Genomic DNA, 18,303 nt, shown 5'->3' with positions numbered 1-18,303 from the left:
CCCCTCACCAGGCTCTCTGCTCACCAGGGAGCCTGCTTCCTCCCCTCTCCCCCCCACCCCACCTCTCTGCCTACTTGTGATCTCTTTCTCTGTCAAATAAATAAATAAAATATTGAAAAAAAATTTTAAATAGGGGCGCCTAGGTGGCTCAGTCGGTTATGTGGCTGCCTTCGGCTCAGGTCATGATCCCAGGATTCTGGGATCAAGCCCCACATCGGGCTCTCTGTTCAGCAGAGAGCTTGCTTCCTTCCCCACCTGTCTCTCTCTCTGCCTGCCTCTCTGCCTACTTGTGTTCTTTATCTGTTTTTTAAAAATTTAAAAATAAAAACAGGTTGTAGCTCTTTAAAAGGAAGTCCTCATATCCATTAGGATAGCTATTTAAAAAAGCAAACAAACAGAAAACAACAAGTGTTGGAGAAGATGTAAACAAACTAGAACCCTGTGTACTGCTGGTGGTAATACAAAATGGTACACCTGCTACCAAAAGCAAAATGGCAGTTCCTCACGAAATCAAACAGAATCACCATTAATCCAGAAATTCCACTTCTGGCTCTAAACCCAAAAGAAGCGAGAGCAGGGATTTTAAAAGCTATCTGTACAGCCATGTTCACAGCTGTATTATTTACAATAGTCAGAGAATGGAAACAGCCCAAGTGTCCAAGATAAATAAATAAAATGTGGTAATATATACAATGGAATATTATTCAGCTTTAAAAAGGAAGGAAATTCTGACACATGCTAACAACACGGATTAACTCTGAACACATTATCCTTAGTACAATAAGCCAGTCATAAAAGGACAAATACTGTATGATTCCACTTGTATGAGTTATCAAGAGTAGTCAAATTCACAGACACAGAAAACAGGAAGTAGGATGGTAGTTCCCAGGGATTAGGATAAGGGAGAGTGGGGAGTTACTGTATAGAGGTTTTCAGTTTTGTGAAATAAAAAAAAAGTTGGGGAGGGCAGAGGAAAGGAAGAGAGAAACATTTAGGTAGAGCTACATAAAGCAAAAAGCAGTGAAGCAATGAAGCTGTAGCACAGTACTGAGATAGAGAAACTGTTCATGCATGATCAACTATAAAATTTCAGACAGCTGTTTTAATGTTTCAGAGGTTTAAATATCAAATGTGAAAGTATTTTGTAGCTGAATAGTTTCACAAGTGGGTAAAGAGGAAGAGAAAGAACTAAAGCGCAAAATGAAGTCAACAAAATAAGTACAATACTTGTGAACTTGCTCTTATCATTGTAACTTGATAAATATGGTTAGACACTGACAGGCAAACACAGTTTTTATTTTTTTTTTAAAGATTTTATTTATTTATTTGACAGACAGAGATCACAAGTAGGCAGAGAGGCAGGCAGAGACTGAGAGAGAGAGAGGGAAGCAGGCTTCCTGCGGAGCAGGGAGCCCGATGCGGGGCTCGATCCCAGGGCCCTGAGATCATGACCCGAGCCGAAGGCAGCAGCCCAAACCACTGAGCCACCCAGGCGCCCCCAAACACAGTTTTTATATCTAGAAAAATATTAGCTAACCTGACTGTTGAAAAGAGTCTTTAAGTACCATCTCCAGAGATAGATTAAAAAAAAAAAAAGATTTTTTTAAAATTTCCACAGTGATTCTGAGATATAGTCAAGTTTGAGAGAAGGAGATTACCTGACCAAAATCAGGGCTCCTAAAATTTTAAAAATTACAATCATTTGGTCTCATCCTTCTCTAGTCTCCAAAGACTTTGTAGGGAGAAAATCAGATCATTACTAATCTGTGAGAATCAGAACTAAACCTATTCCTAACCTTGGATTACTCCCAGAGTTGGTTTTCTTTTATCTAGTGTTGAATTCAGACATCAGTCAGGAAAAGGTAAAAAGTTATATGTAATTATGCCACTATAAATTCGTATCATGAAACTAACAGGTTCCCAGATATCTGCTCTGGGTTCATTAAAAAGCTCTCTTATTTGGGGCGCCTGGGTGGCTCAGTGGGTTAAGCTGTTCCCTTCGGCTCAGGTCATGATCTCAGGGTCCTGGGATCGAGTCCTGCATCGGGCTCTCTGCTTGGCAGGGAGCCTGCTTCTCTCTCTCTCTCTCTGCCTGCCTCTCTGCCTGCTTGTGGTCTTTCTCTGTCAAATAAATAAATAAAATCTAAAAAAAAAAATAATAAAAAGTTCTCTTATTTGATTTTCAACATTTGGGTGCCCAACAAACAATTCAAGTAATCCAAGGGTAAGGCCCACAAAAGATTTTTGGCAGAAGCATTTCTTACATAATTAACTAGTAAGCCACATGAACCAGTAGGCTACTTAATGTCTAAAGACCTGTCTCCTGTTGCCACTATTTAATTCAGAGCTATTCAAACCACCAGGTATAAAGAACTAGTTGTTGATCTTACTGTTTTAATTTCTAATCTTTGAGGACTAGTGCTTTTATAAAATAATAAAACTAGGCTTAAGGGTGGTGGGAAGAGGTTAAGCAAGTCCTCTCCTTAAAACACAAATATTAAACTGAATAAAATTGTGGAAAACAGCTGTTTCAGGGCTCTGGAAATCAATCAAAGGCCACAACAAATTATTGAGAAACTGCTGGAGCCTTAAGTAAAAACAATGCAGTCTCTACCCTTCTAGACTAGGACTGCTCCCACTCATATCTCCAGCTCTGTGGAGGATAACAGCTTTACCAGGGCGGGGATTGCCAAAGCAGGCTAACTAGAGAGGACGAAGTTTTGCCCTAAAGTAGGCTAAAGTAGAGAACTCAGAAATCTTTTTTTTAAAAACCTGCTGCTTTGCCAGTCTGAAGATGGAGTCTTGGTTCAGTGTGGTAAACAAACAGGAAATTTAACAGGGAAATTCTGGAAATGAAAGAACCATAGAAAAGTAGATTAGTTCTCTACACATCCCTAGCTAAATGAGAAACCATGCCCATGCAGAGGGCAACCCAGGAAGCCAGTGGAAATTAAAAGTGAAAACAAAGTTAAGAACTGCCTGAAAGTATAGATTGCTCTAGGCAGTACTGACATTTTAAAAATGTTTATTCTTCTGATCCATGAGCATAGAGTGCTCTTCCATCTTTTTGTGTCTTCTTCAGTTTCTTTCATAAGTGTTCTGTGGTTCCTCGAGTACAGATCCTTTACCTCTTTGGTTAGGCTTATTCCCAGGTATCTTATGGTTCTTGGTGTTATAGTAAGTGGAAGCAATTCTCTAATTTCCCTTTCTGTATTTTCACTGTTAGTGTGTAAGAAAACAACTGATTTCTGTGCAATGATTTTGTATCCTGCCACATTACTGAATTGCTGTATGAGTTCTAGTAGTTTGGGGGTGGAGTCTTTTGGGTTTTCCATATAAAGTATCATGTCATCTGTGAAGAAAGAGAGTTTTGACTTCTTCTTTGACAATCTGAAATGCCATCCCGGTCAAAATTCCACTGGCATCTTTCAAAGAGCTGGAACAAACAATCCTAAAATTTGTATGGGACGAGAAGAGACCCCGAATTGCTAAGGAAATGTTGAAAAAGAAAAACAAAACTGGAGGTATCATGTTGCTTGATTTCAAGCTTTACTACAAAGCTGTGATCACCAAGACAGCATGGTACTGGCACAAAAACAGACACACAGACCAGTGGAACAGAGTAGAGAGCCCAGATATGGACCCTCAACTCTATGGTCAACTAATCTTCAACAAAGCAGGAAACAATATATCGTGGAAAAAAGACAGTCTCTTCAATAAATGGTGCTGGGAAAACTGGACAGCCATGTGTAGAAGAATGAAACTTGGCCATTCTCTTACACCATACACAAAGATAAACTCGAAGTGGATAAAAGACCTTCAACGTGAGGCAGGAATCTATCAAAATCCTAGGGGAGAACGTAGGCAGTAACCTCTTCAACATCAGCCACAACCACTTCTTTCAAGATATGTCTTCAAAGGCAAAGGAAACAAAAGCAAAAATGAACTTTTGGGACTTCATCAAGATCAAAAGCTTCTGCACAGCAAAGGAAACAGTTAACAAAACAAAGAGGCAACCACAGAATGGGAGAAGATATTCGCAAATGACAGTACAGACAAAGGGCTGATATCCAAGATCTATAAAGACCTCCTCAAACTCAACACACACAAAACAGATAATCACATCAAAAAAATGGGCAGAAGACATCAACCGACATTTCTCCAAAGAGACATACAAAGAGCTAATGGACACATGAAAAATATTCATCATCATTAGCCATCAGGGAAATTCAAATCAAAACCACATTGAGAAATCACCTTACACCAGTTAGAATGGCCAAAATTAACAAGACAGTAAACAACAAGTGTTGGAAAGGATGTGAAGAAAGGGAAACCCTCATACACTGTTGGTGGGAATGCAAGTTGGTACAGTCACTTTGGAAAAGTGTGGAGATTCCTTAAGAAATTAAAAATAGAGCTACCCTATGACCCTGCAATTGCACTACTGGGTATTTACCCCAAAGATACAAATGTAGTGAAAAGAAGGGCCATATGTACCCCAAAGTTCATATCAGCAATGGCCACAGTCACCAAACTATGGAAAGAGCCAAGATGCCCTTCAACAGATGAATGGATAAGAAGATATGGTCCACATATACAATGGAGTATTATGCCTCCATCAGAAAGGATGAATACCCAACTTTATATCAACATGGATGGGACTGGAAGAGATTATGCTGAGTGAAATAAGTCAATCAAGAGAGTCCATTATCATATGGTTTCACTTACTTATGGAGCATAAGGAATAACACAGAGGACATTGGGAGATGGAGAGGAGAAAAGAGTTGGGGGAAATTGGAGGGGGAGACAAACCATGAGAGAGTGTGGACCCTGAGAAACAAACTGAGGGTTTTGGAGGGAAGGGGGTGGGGGGTACATGCCTGGTGGTGAGTATTATGGAGGGCACATATTGCATGGAGCCCTGGGTGTGATGCATAAACAATGAATTTTGGAACACTGAAAAAAAATTAAATTAAATTAAATTTTTAAAAAAGAAAGAAAGAGAAGAACTGCCTGAACTTTGAATGTCCTCCTCAACCCACATGGTTCAATCAGCAGAGGATAAATGCTTATGCATTTGAGATATTTAGCAAAAGCTCAGTCCAAATCATTGGCTGACTAATAAACATTGCAGACACAGGGACAATCCCTAAAAGCAAAAATAAAAAATTAAGATTAAAATTAAAAAACTGTGCAGATATATTTGTGATGTACACATGGGACAGGTAGAGTGGCAGATGCCTCAGTTTATGTCCAGGCTAATTATTATTTTTTTAATTAACATATAATGTATTATTTGCCCCAGGGATACAGGTCTGTGAATCATCACGCTTCCACATTTCACAGCACTCACCATAGCACATACCCTCCAACAATGTCCATCACCCAACCACCCTATCCCTACCTTCCCCAACCCCCAGCAGTTTTGTGAGATTAAGAGTCTCTTATGGTTTGTCTTCCTCCTGATCCCATCCTCCTGATCCCATCTTGTTTCATTTTTTCCTTCCCCCTTCCCCCACAATCCCCAGCCCTGCCTTCTCAAATTCCTCATATCAGAGATCATTGATAATTGTCTTTCTCTGACTGACTTATTTCACTTAGCATAATACCCTCTAGTTCCATCCATGGTTGCAAATGCAAGATTTCATTTCTTTTGATGGCTGATTATTTTTAAAATACCCTCAAGAAGATAAATTAAGAATGAGGAGTTAATATATTACCTTAATTATCCACTTTAAAAAAAAAGCCAAGAAAGAAATATTCATACATAGGAAAACCACCAATCAATAGAAACTGATACTGAAAGGGTCCACAAGTTGGTGGACTTAACCAACAAAAACTTCAAAACAACTAATAAAAATATATTCAAGGAATTTAAGGAAAACATAGTCATACTGACTTGACAAATACACAATCTCAACAGAGAAACAGAAACTATAAGATAAAACTAAAAAGAAATTCTAATTAAAAATATAATACCCAAATGAAAAATTCACCAGTTAGACTTAATAGCAAATTTGAGATAGCAGAAGAAAAAAAATCAGTGAACTTGAAAAGCAATCAAGAGGAATTAGACAACCTAAATAAAGGAAGAACACTATGAAAAAACAGTTTGCAGAAAAAAGAAAAATGGGGTGCCTGGGTGGCTCAGTCATTGAGCGTCTGCCTTCAGCCCAGGTCATGATCCCAGGGTCCTGGAATGGAGCCCCGAATCAGACTCCCTGCTCAGTGCGAACCCTGCTTCTCCATCTCCCTCTTCCTCTGCCCCTGCTCCCCCTGTTTGTGTTCCCTTTTTCATTGTGTCTTTCTCTGTCAAATAAATAAAATCTTTAAAAAATGAGAGAGAGGGGCACCTGGGTGGCTCAGTTGGTTAAAAAAAAAAGAGAAAGAAAGAGAGAAAGAAAGAAAGAAAGAAAGAAAGAAAGAAAGAAAGAAAAGAAAAGAAAAATGATCCTCAGTCACCTGTGGGATAACATTAACCTTACCAATACACACATCACAGGATTCCTAGTAGGGGAGGAAAGAGGGAAAGGAGCAGGAAAAAAAATTTTTTGATGAAATAATGGCAAACATTTGATGAAATTCCCAAGAAATCCATACCAAATTGCATCAGTCAAACTGCTAAAGATAAAGAGAACAACAAGAAAACAATGAGAAAAAAGGACTCATTGCAATGGAGGAACAATATGACATATTCAGGGGAAAAGTGCTGAATTCTATAGCCAGCAAAACTAACCTTCAAAAATGAAGGCAAAATAAAGACACCCAGATTAAAAAAAGAAATAGAGTCTGAAAGAATCCACTCCTGTCAGACTTGTGTACAAGAAAAACTAAATTCTTCAGGCTAAAAGGAAATAAAACCAGACACTAACTCAAATCCAGAGAAAGGTATTAAGAGTACTCAAAATGGTAAATATTTGGTAACTGTAAAGACTACATATATATTTATCTCTTTTGTCCAAATTTTTCCAAAAAGCATAATATTGTTTAAAACAATAATTATAACAACATATTGTGGTTATATATGGATGTGATATACGTGAAATAATAGTACAAAAGCAGGGGAGAGGAAACAAGGCTATATTGGAACAAAGCTACTATATCTTATGGGTATTTTTTTAAAGCTTTTTTTTTTTTAAATTATTTTATTTATTTATTTATTTGACAGAGATCATAAGTAGGCAGGGAGGCAGGCAGAGAGAGAGAGAGAGAGAGAGAGGAGGAAGCAGGCTCCCCGCTGAGCAGAAAGCCTGATGTGGGGCTCCATCTCAGGACCCTGAGATCATGACCTGAGCCGAAGGCTGAAGCTTTAACCCGCTGAGCCACCCAGGCGCCCCTCTTATAGGTATTAAGTCAGTATTAACCGGAAGTAGCTTGTGCCGAGTTAAAGATGCATACTGCAATCTTAGAGCAACCACTAATAAAATAACTATTTAAGAAACAGCTTTGGGGCGCCTGGGTGGCTCAGAGGGTTAAGCTTCTGCCTTCAGCTTGGGTCATGATCTCAGGGTCCTGGGTTCGAGCCCTGCATCAGGCTCTCTGCTCAGCGGGGAGCCTGCTTCTCCCTCTCTCTGCCTACTTGTGATTTCTGTCAAATAAATAAATAAAATTAAAAAAAAAAAAGAAATAGCTATAAAAGGAAGGAAGGGAGGAAGGAAGGAAGGGCAGGCTTTAAAAAAATCAGAGGAATAGGGGCGCCTATTCAGTGGCTCAGTCAGTTAAACATCCACCTTTGGCTCAGGTCATGATCCCAGAGTCCTGGGATCAAGCCCTGTATCAGGCTCCTTGCTCAGCGGGGATCCTGCTTCTCCCTCTCCCTCTGCCCTTCCTCCCTCCCCGGCCTGTGCTTTCTCTCTCTCTCAAATGAATAAATAAAATCTTTTTTAAAAATCAGAGGAATTAATACACTAAGAAGAATAAAATTATATAAATGTAAGTATATACTAAAAATACATTAAAAAGAAGGCAATAAAACAGTAGCAGAGGAACAAAAAAATAAGATGTAGAGAACAGCAAATAGCAGGGATAAACCCAATCATGCTGATAAATACATTAAATGTTGAATGGAAAGGGTATAAAAATGATAATTTCTGGAAATAGTAAGTATAAGAGTTGGAACTACTATATTAATATCAGAAAAATTAAAACTTCAAAGATATATTCCCAGAGACAAAGAATATTTCATAAGAAAATCAATCTATCAAGATAAAAATTATAAATGTATATACTTAATAAGAGTACCCAAATATGTAAATTAAAAACTGACAAAACAGAAACGAAAAATACATAATTCAACAACTGTAGCTGAATATTCAATACTATTATCTTAGTAAAGGACAAAACAATTAAACAGAAAGTTAGGATATAGATGACTTACATCATGATCACCCAGCTTGATCTAACATATATAGAACACTCTCCCAACAACAGATCAATACACATTCTTTTCAAGCATACATGTAACCTTCCAGGATAAATCATATACCAGAAAAATACATCACAAGAACAGAAAACTACAGACTGATATCCCTCATGAATGTAAGTTTTAAAAATTTGTACCAAAATATTAGCAAAGAGAAACCAGTAACATAAAAAATGACCAAATAGGATTTACTTATTTTATTCATAAGAGACAGAAAGAGAGAGAGAGAGAGAGAGAGAGGCAGAGGCAGAGGCAGAGGGAGAAGAAGGCTCCCCGCAGAGCAAGGAGCCCAATGTGGGACTTGATCCCAGAACCCTGGGATCAGGACCTGAACCAAAGGCAAACACTTAACCGCCTGAGCCACCCATGTGCCCCCCAAATGGGATTTATCCCAGGAATGCAGAATTGTTTATCCCCTTTAAAATTAATTTTCTATATTAATAAAGGACAAAATCACATGATTATATTAATAGACCAGGGTTTCCTCAGCAGTACTGACTTTTGGATCAGGCAATTCTTTGCTGTGGAGGGCTGTCATGTGCACTGCAGATGTGTAGAGCACCTGGGGCTAGACCCACTAGACACCGGTAGCACCTTGCCCCACCAAGTTGGGACCTCCACAAATGTCTCCAGACATTGGCAAATATTCCCAAAGGGGCAAAATCATCCCTGTTTGAGGAGGACTGAAATAAATGCAGAAAAAACATTTGACAAAAATCCCAACACCCCAGTCATGTAAAAATTCAGCAAAACAGGAATAGAAAGGAACTTCCTCAAACTGATAAAGGGCATCTATGAAAACCCTACAATGAACATTGTACTTAACAGTGAGAGACTAAATGCTTCTCTCCACACTTTTATAAGTACTTTGTACTTTTTTTGTTCAACTACATTATACATATAGCTTTATCTCAGCGAAAGTCCTAACAACAAATAAACTTTATTTTGTTTCCAACTACATGTAAATCCAGACTATGTTCAATCAAAATTTGTTAGCACTTAATGCCTATGATATGGTCAAAATTTCAAGTTCATTTTATATAAAGTAATTAAATACCAATTACAAAAAGCAAAGAATCCTTCTTACAGCTCTGGCAATACAGACACAAATTAAAGACTCTAGTTTTAACAAGGTTGAAGCATTCTGCTGAAGTCAACCTTTTAATGAAAAATTAAGTGCTAAACTTCTTAGATGAAATTGTTTTATCTTAAAGTCTGGAGTCCTATTTTTACTATAGTATTTCTCATTTCTGGAGGAAAACAGATAACGTTTCTAATGTAACTGGGAAGAAAGCAAACTGAATCACGAGGATTAAGAAAAAACAAACTTTGGTTATAAAAACTTTTTAGTTGATAATCTCATTCTATAAAATAGTTCTTTAGTAATATAATCACTCCTTAGAACTCAGATTCCGTTTATACATATTTACTATACAATGAGTACAGTAACTACATACTTTCAAAACCACAAGCAGCTCTGTCTGGTATGTTATTTTCTTAAAATGAGGTTTGTGAGTTACCAAGTCACAATTAAGTTTAAAAGCATTTCCCTTCAGGGACGCCTGGGTGGCTCAGTTGGTTAAGCAGCTGCCTTCGGCTCAGGTCATGATCCCAGCATCCTGGGATCGAGTCCCACATCGGGCTCCTTGCTCAGCGGGGAGCCTGCTTCTCCCTCTGCCTCTGCCTGCCATTCTGTCTGCCTGTGCTCGCTTTCTCCCCCTCTCTCTCTCTGAAAAATAAATAAAATCTTTAAAAAAAAAAAAAAAAGCATTTCCCTTCATATTAACACATGACACCTGGATCTACACCAGGGTTTTGAATTAAAGAACATTAACTTTAAATTGAAAACTAAATTCAGGGACGCCTGGGTGGCTCAGATGGTTGGACGACTGCCTTCAGCTCAGGTCATGATCCTGGAGTTCTGGGATCGAGTCCCGCATTGGGCTCCCAGCTCCATAGGGAGTCTGCTTCTCCCTCTGACCTTCTCCTCGCTCATGCTCTCTCTCACTGTCTCTCTCTCTCAAATAAATAAACAAAATCTTTAAAAAAAAAAAAAAAGAAAAGAAAACTAAATTCAATGAAGGGGAAAAAAAGCCAGGATAGCTCTGGTCATTCTTTTTTTTTTTTTTTTTTTAAGATTTTATTTATTTATTTGACAGACAAATCACAAGGAAGCAGAGGCAGGCAGAGAGAGAGACGGGGAAACAGGCTCCCTGCTGAGCAGAGAGCCCGATGTGGGGCTCTATTTCAGGACACTGAGATCATGACCTGAGCTGAAGGCAGAGGCTTAACCCACTGAGCCACCCAGGTGCCCCGCTCTGGTCATTCTTTTAACAAATATATTCCAGTTATGTATTATAGTTCAAGTGCTACTGCTTAATTTGTCCCTTTGCATTTTTGTAGCTATCTAAAAAAAGGTGAAAAAGTGATTTTATAATCTTTATTGTCTTTGCCCTTCTTGAAACTATTCTTGGTATTTCTTAATTCCTTGTATCTTATATTTCACTTTAGACAAGAAGCTAGAGTAATAATCCCGGAAGGAAAGCTAAAGAAGGAATTGAAAACTGGAAACATTTACTCTTTACTTCATTTCCTGTCTCCAATGAAAAAAACATCAACTCACAGGATATAAAATATCCTGCAGTAAGTTATCTCCCACCATGCCCCCAACATATGTTCACACCCCAGAGAGTGTATTTTCTGGATGCAGTTGGCTTTCCTGTAAATATATTGTAATTTAGCACGTTTATAAAAGGAGAAAAGCAACTGTTATATGAATTAGCTCCCAAAGTAGTAACACACAAAACTACAATCTAATATCCACAACATAGATAATTAAAGAGACAACAGATAAAGTTGTGAATGTTCTAAAATTAATTGCAGTCGAGACAAAGAGATAAATTATACCTATCAGTAGTACCACACTGGGTAAGGGAAAATGTAACTGTTCAAAACACATTAAAGAGAACCTTTTAAAAATATACAGATCATTATTTCACAACTATGCTTTTAACAATTTATGCCCACATGTAATCTTACCCTTCTGGTTTTGTTTCCTAGACATTGTGGTTTCTTTCTTTGATCTCAAAAACTACAGATGGAAGTATCCTTCTGCCTTGTCTGGGTTCTGACCGTAGTTATCTCTGATTTAAAAGTAGGCAACGGAAGTCTGCAGTTGGAGGTGATAAAAACCAAGTCGTGGTTATCTGAGATTCTGCTCACTAGCTGTTGATCTCCTTTCCTTCTCTTATATGAACTTCTTGTCAGGAAATATCATTGCAGATATTCATGTCTCTTTCCCCAGGGAGATTCTGGAGGGAAAACACACAAATACATTCACTATTATAGTAACAGCTATCTGTATAAAATTTCTAACAGATACCCACAGGTTTTACTTTGTGTTTTTTCTAAACAAAACTAGCTCTTAAAACAAAAGTTCTCTAGAAAGAATGTAGTCATAAAAAACAATATTTTGCTCCATAAGAAACTTTAATCTTAGAGAAAGAGACCCAACCAAGAAAACTCTGAACTATGGAGAACAAACTGCCAGTTACCAGAGGGGAGGTTGGTGGGAGATGGATGAAATAGAGGATGGGGATTAAGGAGGGCACTTGTGATCAGCGCCGTGTGTGGTATGAAACTGCTGCATCACTCTATCATATATCTGAAACTAATGTGACAGGGTATGTTAACTATACTGGAGTTAAAAGAAAAAGAAACTTTTGGGTGCCTGGGTGGCTCAGTGGGTTAAGCCTCTGCCTTCAGCTCAGGTCATGGTCTCAGGGTCCTGGGATCAAGGCCACAACCAGCTCTGTGCTCAGTGGGGAGCTTGCTTTCCCCCCCACTCTCTGCCTGTCTCTGCCTACTTGTGATCCCTCTCTGTTAAATAAATAAATGAAATGTTTTAAAAAAAAAAGAAACTTTAATCTTAAAATCAGACCATCTTCTTAGTGCAGAAAGCAGCTGTCTTACCCTTATCTTTTGTATCTATCTCAAAAATCTTACTACCGCTTATCACTCCCTAATAAGATCTTTCTTACCACCTGCCCTTCCTGCCCAAATCAAGGGTCTTTTTTCTGCCTCTAGGATTTCCTGTATCTAACCTCGCTTCATGTTTTCCAGCTCAATACACTGCAAGAAAACTAGGAAAGGGGGGTGGGTGAATGGGGAAAGCACAAAGGAATTTTAATAAGAAAAACTGGAAACAGCAAAATTTCAATTAGTCAATAGTGCAGGAAGCAAGTTGTAAAGATACAAATGCCATTTTTCCCCATATATTACTGAACTTTAAAAAATACATGACCAAGATTTCTAGGTAAAGAAAGAATGATCAAAGGACTCAAATCTGGACACCTGATAGAAAAAACATTTTACAAGCTGCAACCCAAGAAGGAAATGAGAGCAACCTTATGTAAAATACTTTCCAATACGAATGGAGGAGAATAAAGGAATAAATAGACAGTCCTGGTAAAGTTTAAAAAAAAAATCCACCAAGAATAAGAGCCTCCGTGGATATATAGAATAGATTGGTGGTTATCTGAGGCAGGGGTAGTAGAAAAAATGGGTAAAAGGGGTCAAACAATTCTAATTTCCAGTTATAAATGAATAAGTCACAGGGATGTCACATACAGCAAGGCGACTAGTTCATACCATATTCCATATTTAAAAGTAGCTAGGAAAGTGGATCTTGAAAGTTCTCAACACAATAAAAAAAAATTTGTATAGTGAGAAATTTTAACTGGACTAACTGTGGTAATAATTTTGCAATATATACAAATATTGAGTTATTAGATTTTACATCTGAAACTAATACGTTATCAATCATATTCCAAGAGTAAGATCCTCTACAAACCACTATGGGACTTGAGGAAAGACTGGCTGAACCTCTGCGGCTATCTTTTGGAGAACTAAGCCAAATTGGGAGAATCAGCCAAAGCCTATGGAATTAGATGGAATTTACCACTGGATGGAGTGGATCTGATAGAAAATACTTTATGAAATTTTATTTAATTTAAGGTTTTATTTATTTATTTGAGAGAGGGAGAAAGAGAGACAGAGAACAAGTGGGCGAAGGGGCAGAAGAAAAGGAAGAAGCCTGCTAGGCCAGGCTCCATCCCAGGACCCTGAGATCATGACCCGAACTGAAGGCAGACACTTCACCAAATGAGCCACCCAGGTACCCCAACACTTTATGAGATTTTAGAAGAAAGAACAGAATTTAGATAGATCTATCACAAAGGATTAAATTCCTCAATGGCAAGCTCCTCTCTACCCTCATGTCCTCAGCTTAAAGAAAAGAGAATGAAGGGCACCTGGGTGGCTCAGTCGGTTAAGTGTTCGACTCTTGACCTCAGTTCAGGCCTTGATCTCAGGATTGTGAGTTCAAGCCCTGCACTGGGCTGTACGCTGGGCATGGAGCACCCCCAAAAAAGATAAAAATTGAATGGAGTGGAGGAAAGCCTTCAGAAGAAAAAAAGAGATTGCAATGAGAAAATAATATTAGAGGATTAAAATGATCCAATCTGAGCATAATTAGAATCAATATAAGGAATTCAAAAAATATAGAACTCAATAAAAGGAACAAAAAAAGCATTCACAGATACGACGCAGGAAAATTCCCTTGAAATAAGCAATCTGAATCTGTTCACTAGCCCCCCTCCAATCTACCAGAAGGAACTGGACCACTTCTCACTACCTCTCCTGCTACTACCCTCATCTAAGCCACAATCATTTCTCCCTTGCATTGCTATAATCAGGACTATAATGGTCTCTTAACTAGCATCCTGAGTCTTCTATCCTGCCATGCTTCAGCTTCCATTTCACTAAAGCTGCTTTTAAAATGATAAGACGAACTGTCTCAACTCTGCTACTCAAAGCAGATCTGCTCAGCAGCTCATTTCATTCAGAGTAAAAGCCAGTGGCCTAAAAGGGCTTATCTGCCTCTCTTTACCTGTCTGACATAATTTCCCACTACTCTCCCCCTCAGGTACTCCATTCTAGCCATACTGGCCTCTTCACTGTCCCTTTTATACCCTAAATATACTCTCACCTTCAGGCCCTTAAAGTGTTCCCTCTGCCAGGAATGTTCATCTTTAGATAGCTACATGAAATAATTCCTCACCTTTTTCATGTCTTTTCTCAAAGCTACTTTCTCTGTGGCTATTCATGAAAACCTACTGAATTTGGGGTAAGAAGAGCAGGACTCTCTGGCATTATTGCCCAAGGCTGTTCCCATCACCCCCAGGTCAGTGGGAAAGGTAGTTCTACAAAGTAGCGAAAGCCATAAAAACCAGCCGCCTCAGTCACAGAGAGGGCTGACTTGCCTTGAAGCAAAGCACAGAAAGCCATACCCATCATCATGATCAGTAACAACGTGTCTTCTTGGTGGCAAATGAACAAGCAAGACAAGGGACCTGAGGATGCTGTCATAGTTGCAATGGATCAGCAGACTAGACAGAATTGAAAGGGAAATCTGGAAAAAGGCTATAAAGGATAAGTGCTCACCATCCATATTATAGAGACCAGAGAGGACCCACAAGGAGCCTGCAAAAAGATGAAGAAAAAACATGAGAGGGCCCAGTGGAAAGTACAAGTTTGAGCAGACTTTTAAATAAATGTCTGAATTTTGAAGGAATTCCCCTTCACAATCAAAGATCTACTGGCAGAAAGTGGAAACCCTACTAGCTCAATGTGCTTAGCACAATCTTTGAGAAGTGGCTAACTGACCATTAAGCTATACAGATACAGGTGTGATTCCAGGAAGAAAGACTTAAAAATAAAAACAAATTAAAAAGCCACAAAACACTAAGCAGGTATTAGCAGCCACACACTCTGGAAAAACATTCCACAGATTTAGTCCAGGCAACAAAACAAAACAAACCTCCAAAGGAAAAGCAAATCAGAATCCAAAGTCGCTACAACATATTATGTAAAAGGTCTAGTTTCAACAAAAACTTATGAGACATGTAAAGATGCAGGAAAGTATGGCCCAAACTGAAGAGGGGGAAAAAAAACAGTCATGGAATTGAAAAGGCCTCTGAGTAGGTCCAAATGCCAAACTAAACAAACAACCAACCAGCTTTAAAGGACTAAAGAAAAATATAAAGACAATGCATCAAACAAACCAAAAATGTCAACAAGAAGATAGAAATCAGGGGCACTTGGGTGGCTCCGTGGGTTAAAGCCTCTGCCTTCGGCTAAGGTCATGATCCCAGGGTCCTGGGATTGAGCCCCACGTCTGGGTCCCTGCTCAGTGGGAAGCCTGCTTCTCCCTCTTCCGCTCCCCCCTGCTTGTGTTCCCTCTCTGTCTCTCTCTCTCTGTCAAATAAATAAATAAAATCTTTTAAAAGGGGGGGGGGTTCTTTGGCTGGAGTTCAGAAAGATGTATCTGAGAAGGGCGCCTGGGTGGCTTAGTCAGTTAAGCCTTGGACTCTTGATTTTGGCTCATGTCATGATCTTAGAATGGTGAGACTGGGCCCCATATCGGGCTCTGCACTCGCTGGGAGTCGGCTTGAGATTCTCTCCTCCTCTTTCCATTCCTCCCCGGCTCCCATGCACTCTCTCTCAAATAAATAAATAAGATCTTTAAGAATAAAAAAGAGAAAGATAACATCTGAGAAATGTGAAAGAAGGAAACTTCAGAGAGATCTGAAGTATATATAAAAGGAATCTGACCTATCGTTTCTGGCTTTGAAAGGGGCCATGAGGCATGAAGTGCGGATGGCCCCTAGAGCTCTTCAGCAGATGAACGGATAAGGAAGATGTGGTTCATACATACAATGGACTATTACTCAGTCATCAGAAAGGATGAATACCTACATGGCTAGAACTGGAGGGTATCATGCTAAATGAAATCAATCAGAGAAAGAGAGTTAGCATATGCTTTCACTAATATATGGAATATAAGGAATAACACAAAGGACCACAGGGGAAGGGAGGAAAACTGCAGGGGAAGAGATCTGAGAGGGAGACAAGCCATGAGAGACTCTTGACTCCAGGAAACAAACTGAGGGTTACTGAAGGGAGGTGGCTGGGGGAATGGGGTACCTGGGTGATGGACATTAAGGAGGGCACATGATCTGACAAGCACTGGGTGTTATGCAACTAATGAATCATCAAACACCAATTATGTACTATACATTGGCTATTTGAATTTAAATTTAAAAAGGGGGGGGTGTTAAGTGGAAAAAAAAAAAAAAAAAGACACTGGGGCCAAAAAAAAAAGAATGACACTGGGGCCAAGAGCCAGCAGGGAAACAGTACTACAACCTCAGCCCTACAACCATACGAAACTGAATTCTGCCAACAGCCTGAATAAACCTGTGGGGTTGGGGGGGGGCACCATCTCTTCAGAAAAGCCTTCTCTGACTACCCTAACTAGAACAATAGTTCCTGACACTCCCATTCCCTTACCCTGTCCTATTTTTTCTATACCTTATTACTACCTAGCATATAAATTATTTCTTTATTGTCCTTCTTCCCCAATAGAATGTAAACTTCTTGATGACTACAACTCTTACTATCTTGATCATTCTTTTTTTTTTTTTTTAAGATTTTATTTATTTGACAGACAGAGATCCCAAGTAGGCAGAGAGGCAGGCACAGAGAGAGAGAGAGAGGGAAGCAGGCTTCCCGCGGAGCAGAGAGCCTGATGCGGGGCTCGATCCCAGGACCCTGAGATCATGACCCGAGCCGAAGGCAGCAGCCCAAACCACTGAGCCACCCAGGCGCCCCCCCCCCTTTTTTTTTTAACGATTTTATTATTAATTTGTCAGAGAGCGAGAACAAAAGCAGGGGGAGTGGCAGGAAGAGGGAGAAGCAGGCTCCCTGCTGAGCAAGCAGCCTGATATGGGACCCAAGCCCAGTCATGAGCCAAAGGCAGATGCTTAACCAAATGAGGCACCCAGACTCCCCTAAAATACAGATTGTTACAAAAATCTGTCAACAAAACCAGGAGAAAAGGGAGGACAAGCACCCCTGAAAAGACTAAAAAGTCAGTATAACCATGTTATTCAGAAATATGGAGGTTAATACCAAAAGAAATGCTAATGAATATCCATGGAAAGCTAGAAATGGGAATGGGCTGGAGAGAGAGGTAGGGACTGTCTTTTAAAATTATTATTATTTCTATACTAAAATATATTGTTAAATGAATGTGATGGAGAAAACTATATTTAAACTGTGTTGCATATAAATAAATATTGTATATCTGAAAGGATAAAAAGAAAGTTGCAACAGTGATGAACCACTGAAGAATGGAAACTGAAAAAAATAGGAAACTAAGAATTTTCAAATATACTTTTTAATATTTTGACACTGTAACAGTATAAACAGATCTCTTTGAAAAATTTTAATCCCTTTTTTTAATGACCCCTTTCCAAGAAATTAAATCAAAGCTGAAAACTCTCAGTTTTAAATATTTATTTCAAATCAGTAACCCCATCAACAGGTTCAAGAAATGTGTCAAGGAGCTCCTCGGTGGTGTAGTCGGTTAAGCAGCAGACTCTTGATTTTACCTCAAGTCATTATCTCAGGGTCATGGGATCAAGTCCTGAATTTTGCTCTCCGCTCAGCATGGAGTCCACTTGGGATACTCTCTCTCCCCCTCTCCCTCTACTCTTTCCCCCACTTTCATGCTCTCTTTCTCTCTCTAAAAAATAAACAAATAAAATCTAAAAAAAGAAAAAGAAAAGTGAAATGTGTCAAAAAAGAACCTACAAACAGGGACGCCTGGGTGGCTCAGTTGGCCTTTTACTCAGGTCATGATCCTAGCATACTGGGATTGAGTCCCACATCGGGCTCCTTGCTCAGCAGGGAGCCTGCTTCTCCCTCTGCCACTTTGTCTGCCTGTGCACTCTCTCTCTCTGTCTCTGACAAATAAA

At 39.2% G+C, this 18,303-nt stretch overlaps 1 protein-coding gene across 1 annotated transcript in view; it reads right to left on the bottom strand.

Annotated features, from left to right (window-relative positions):
- SPATS2 (spermatogenesis associated serine rich 2) overlaps nucleotides 1-18,303 on the bottom strand; it is a 143,806-nt gene that overhangs the window by 61,377 nt on the left and 64,126 nt on the right. The window contains exon 2 of the mRNA XM_032348103.1: nucleotides 11,462-11,733. Within this exon, the coding sequence (XP_032203994.1) occupies nucleotides 11,462-11,486 (25 nt within the window). The 5' untranslated portion in view covers nucleotides 11,487-11,733. The remainder of the gene's footprint in view (nucleotides 1-11,461; nucleotides 11,734-18,303) is intronic.

This window comes from Mustela erminea, chromosome 6 (assembly GCF_009829155.1).
Source record: "Mustela erminea isolate mMusErm1 chromosome 6, mMusErm1.Pri, whole genome shotgun sequence".
Taxonomy (NCBI): domain Eukaryota; kingdom Metazoa; phylum Chordata; class Mammalia; order Carnivora; family Mustelidae; genus Mustela; species Mustela erminea.
The sequence above is the reverse complement of the archived record's forward strand: the minus strand, read 5'-3'. Positions and strand labels throughout refer to the sequence as shown.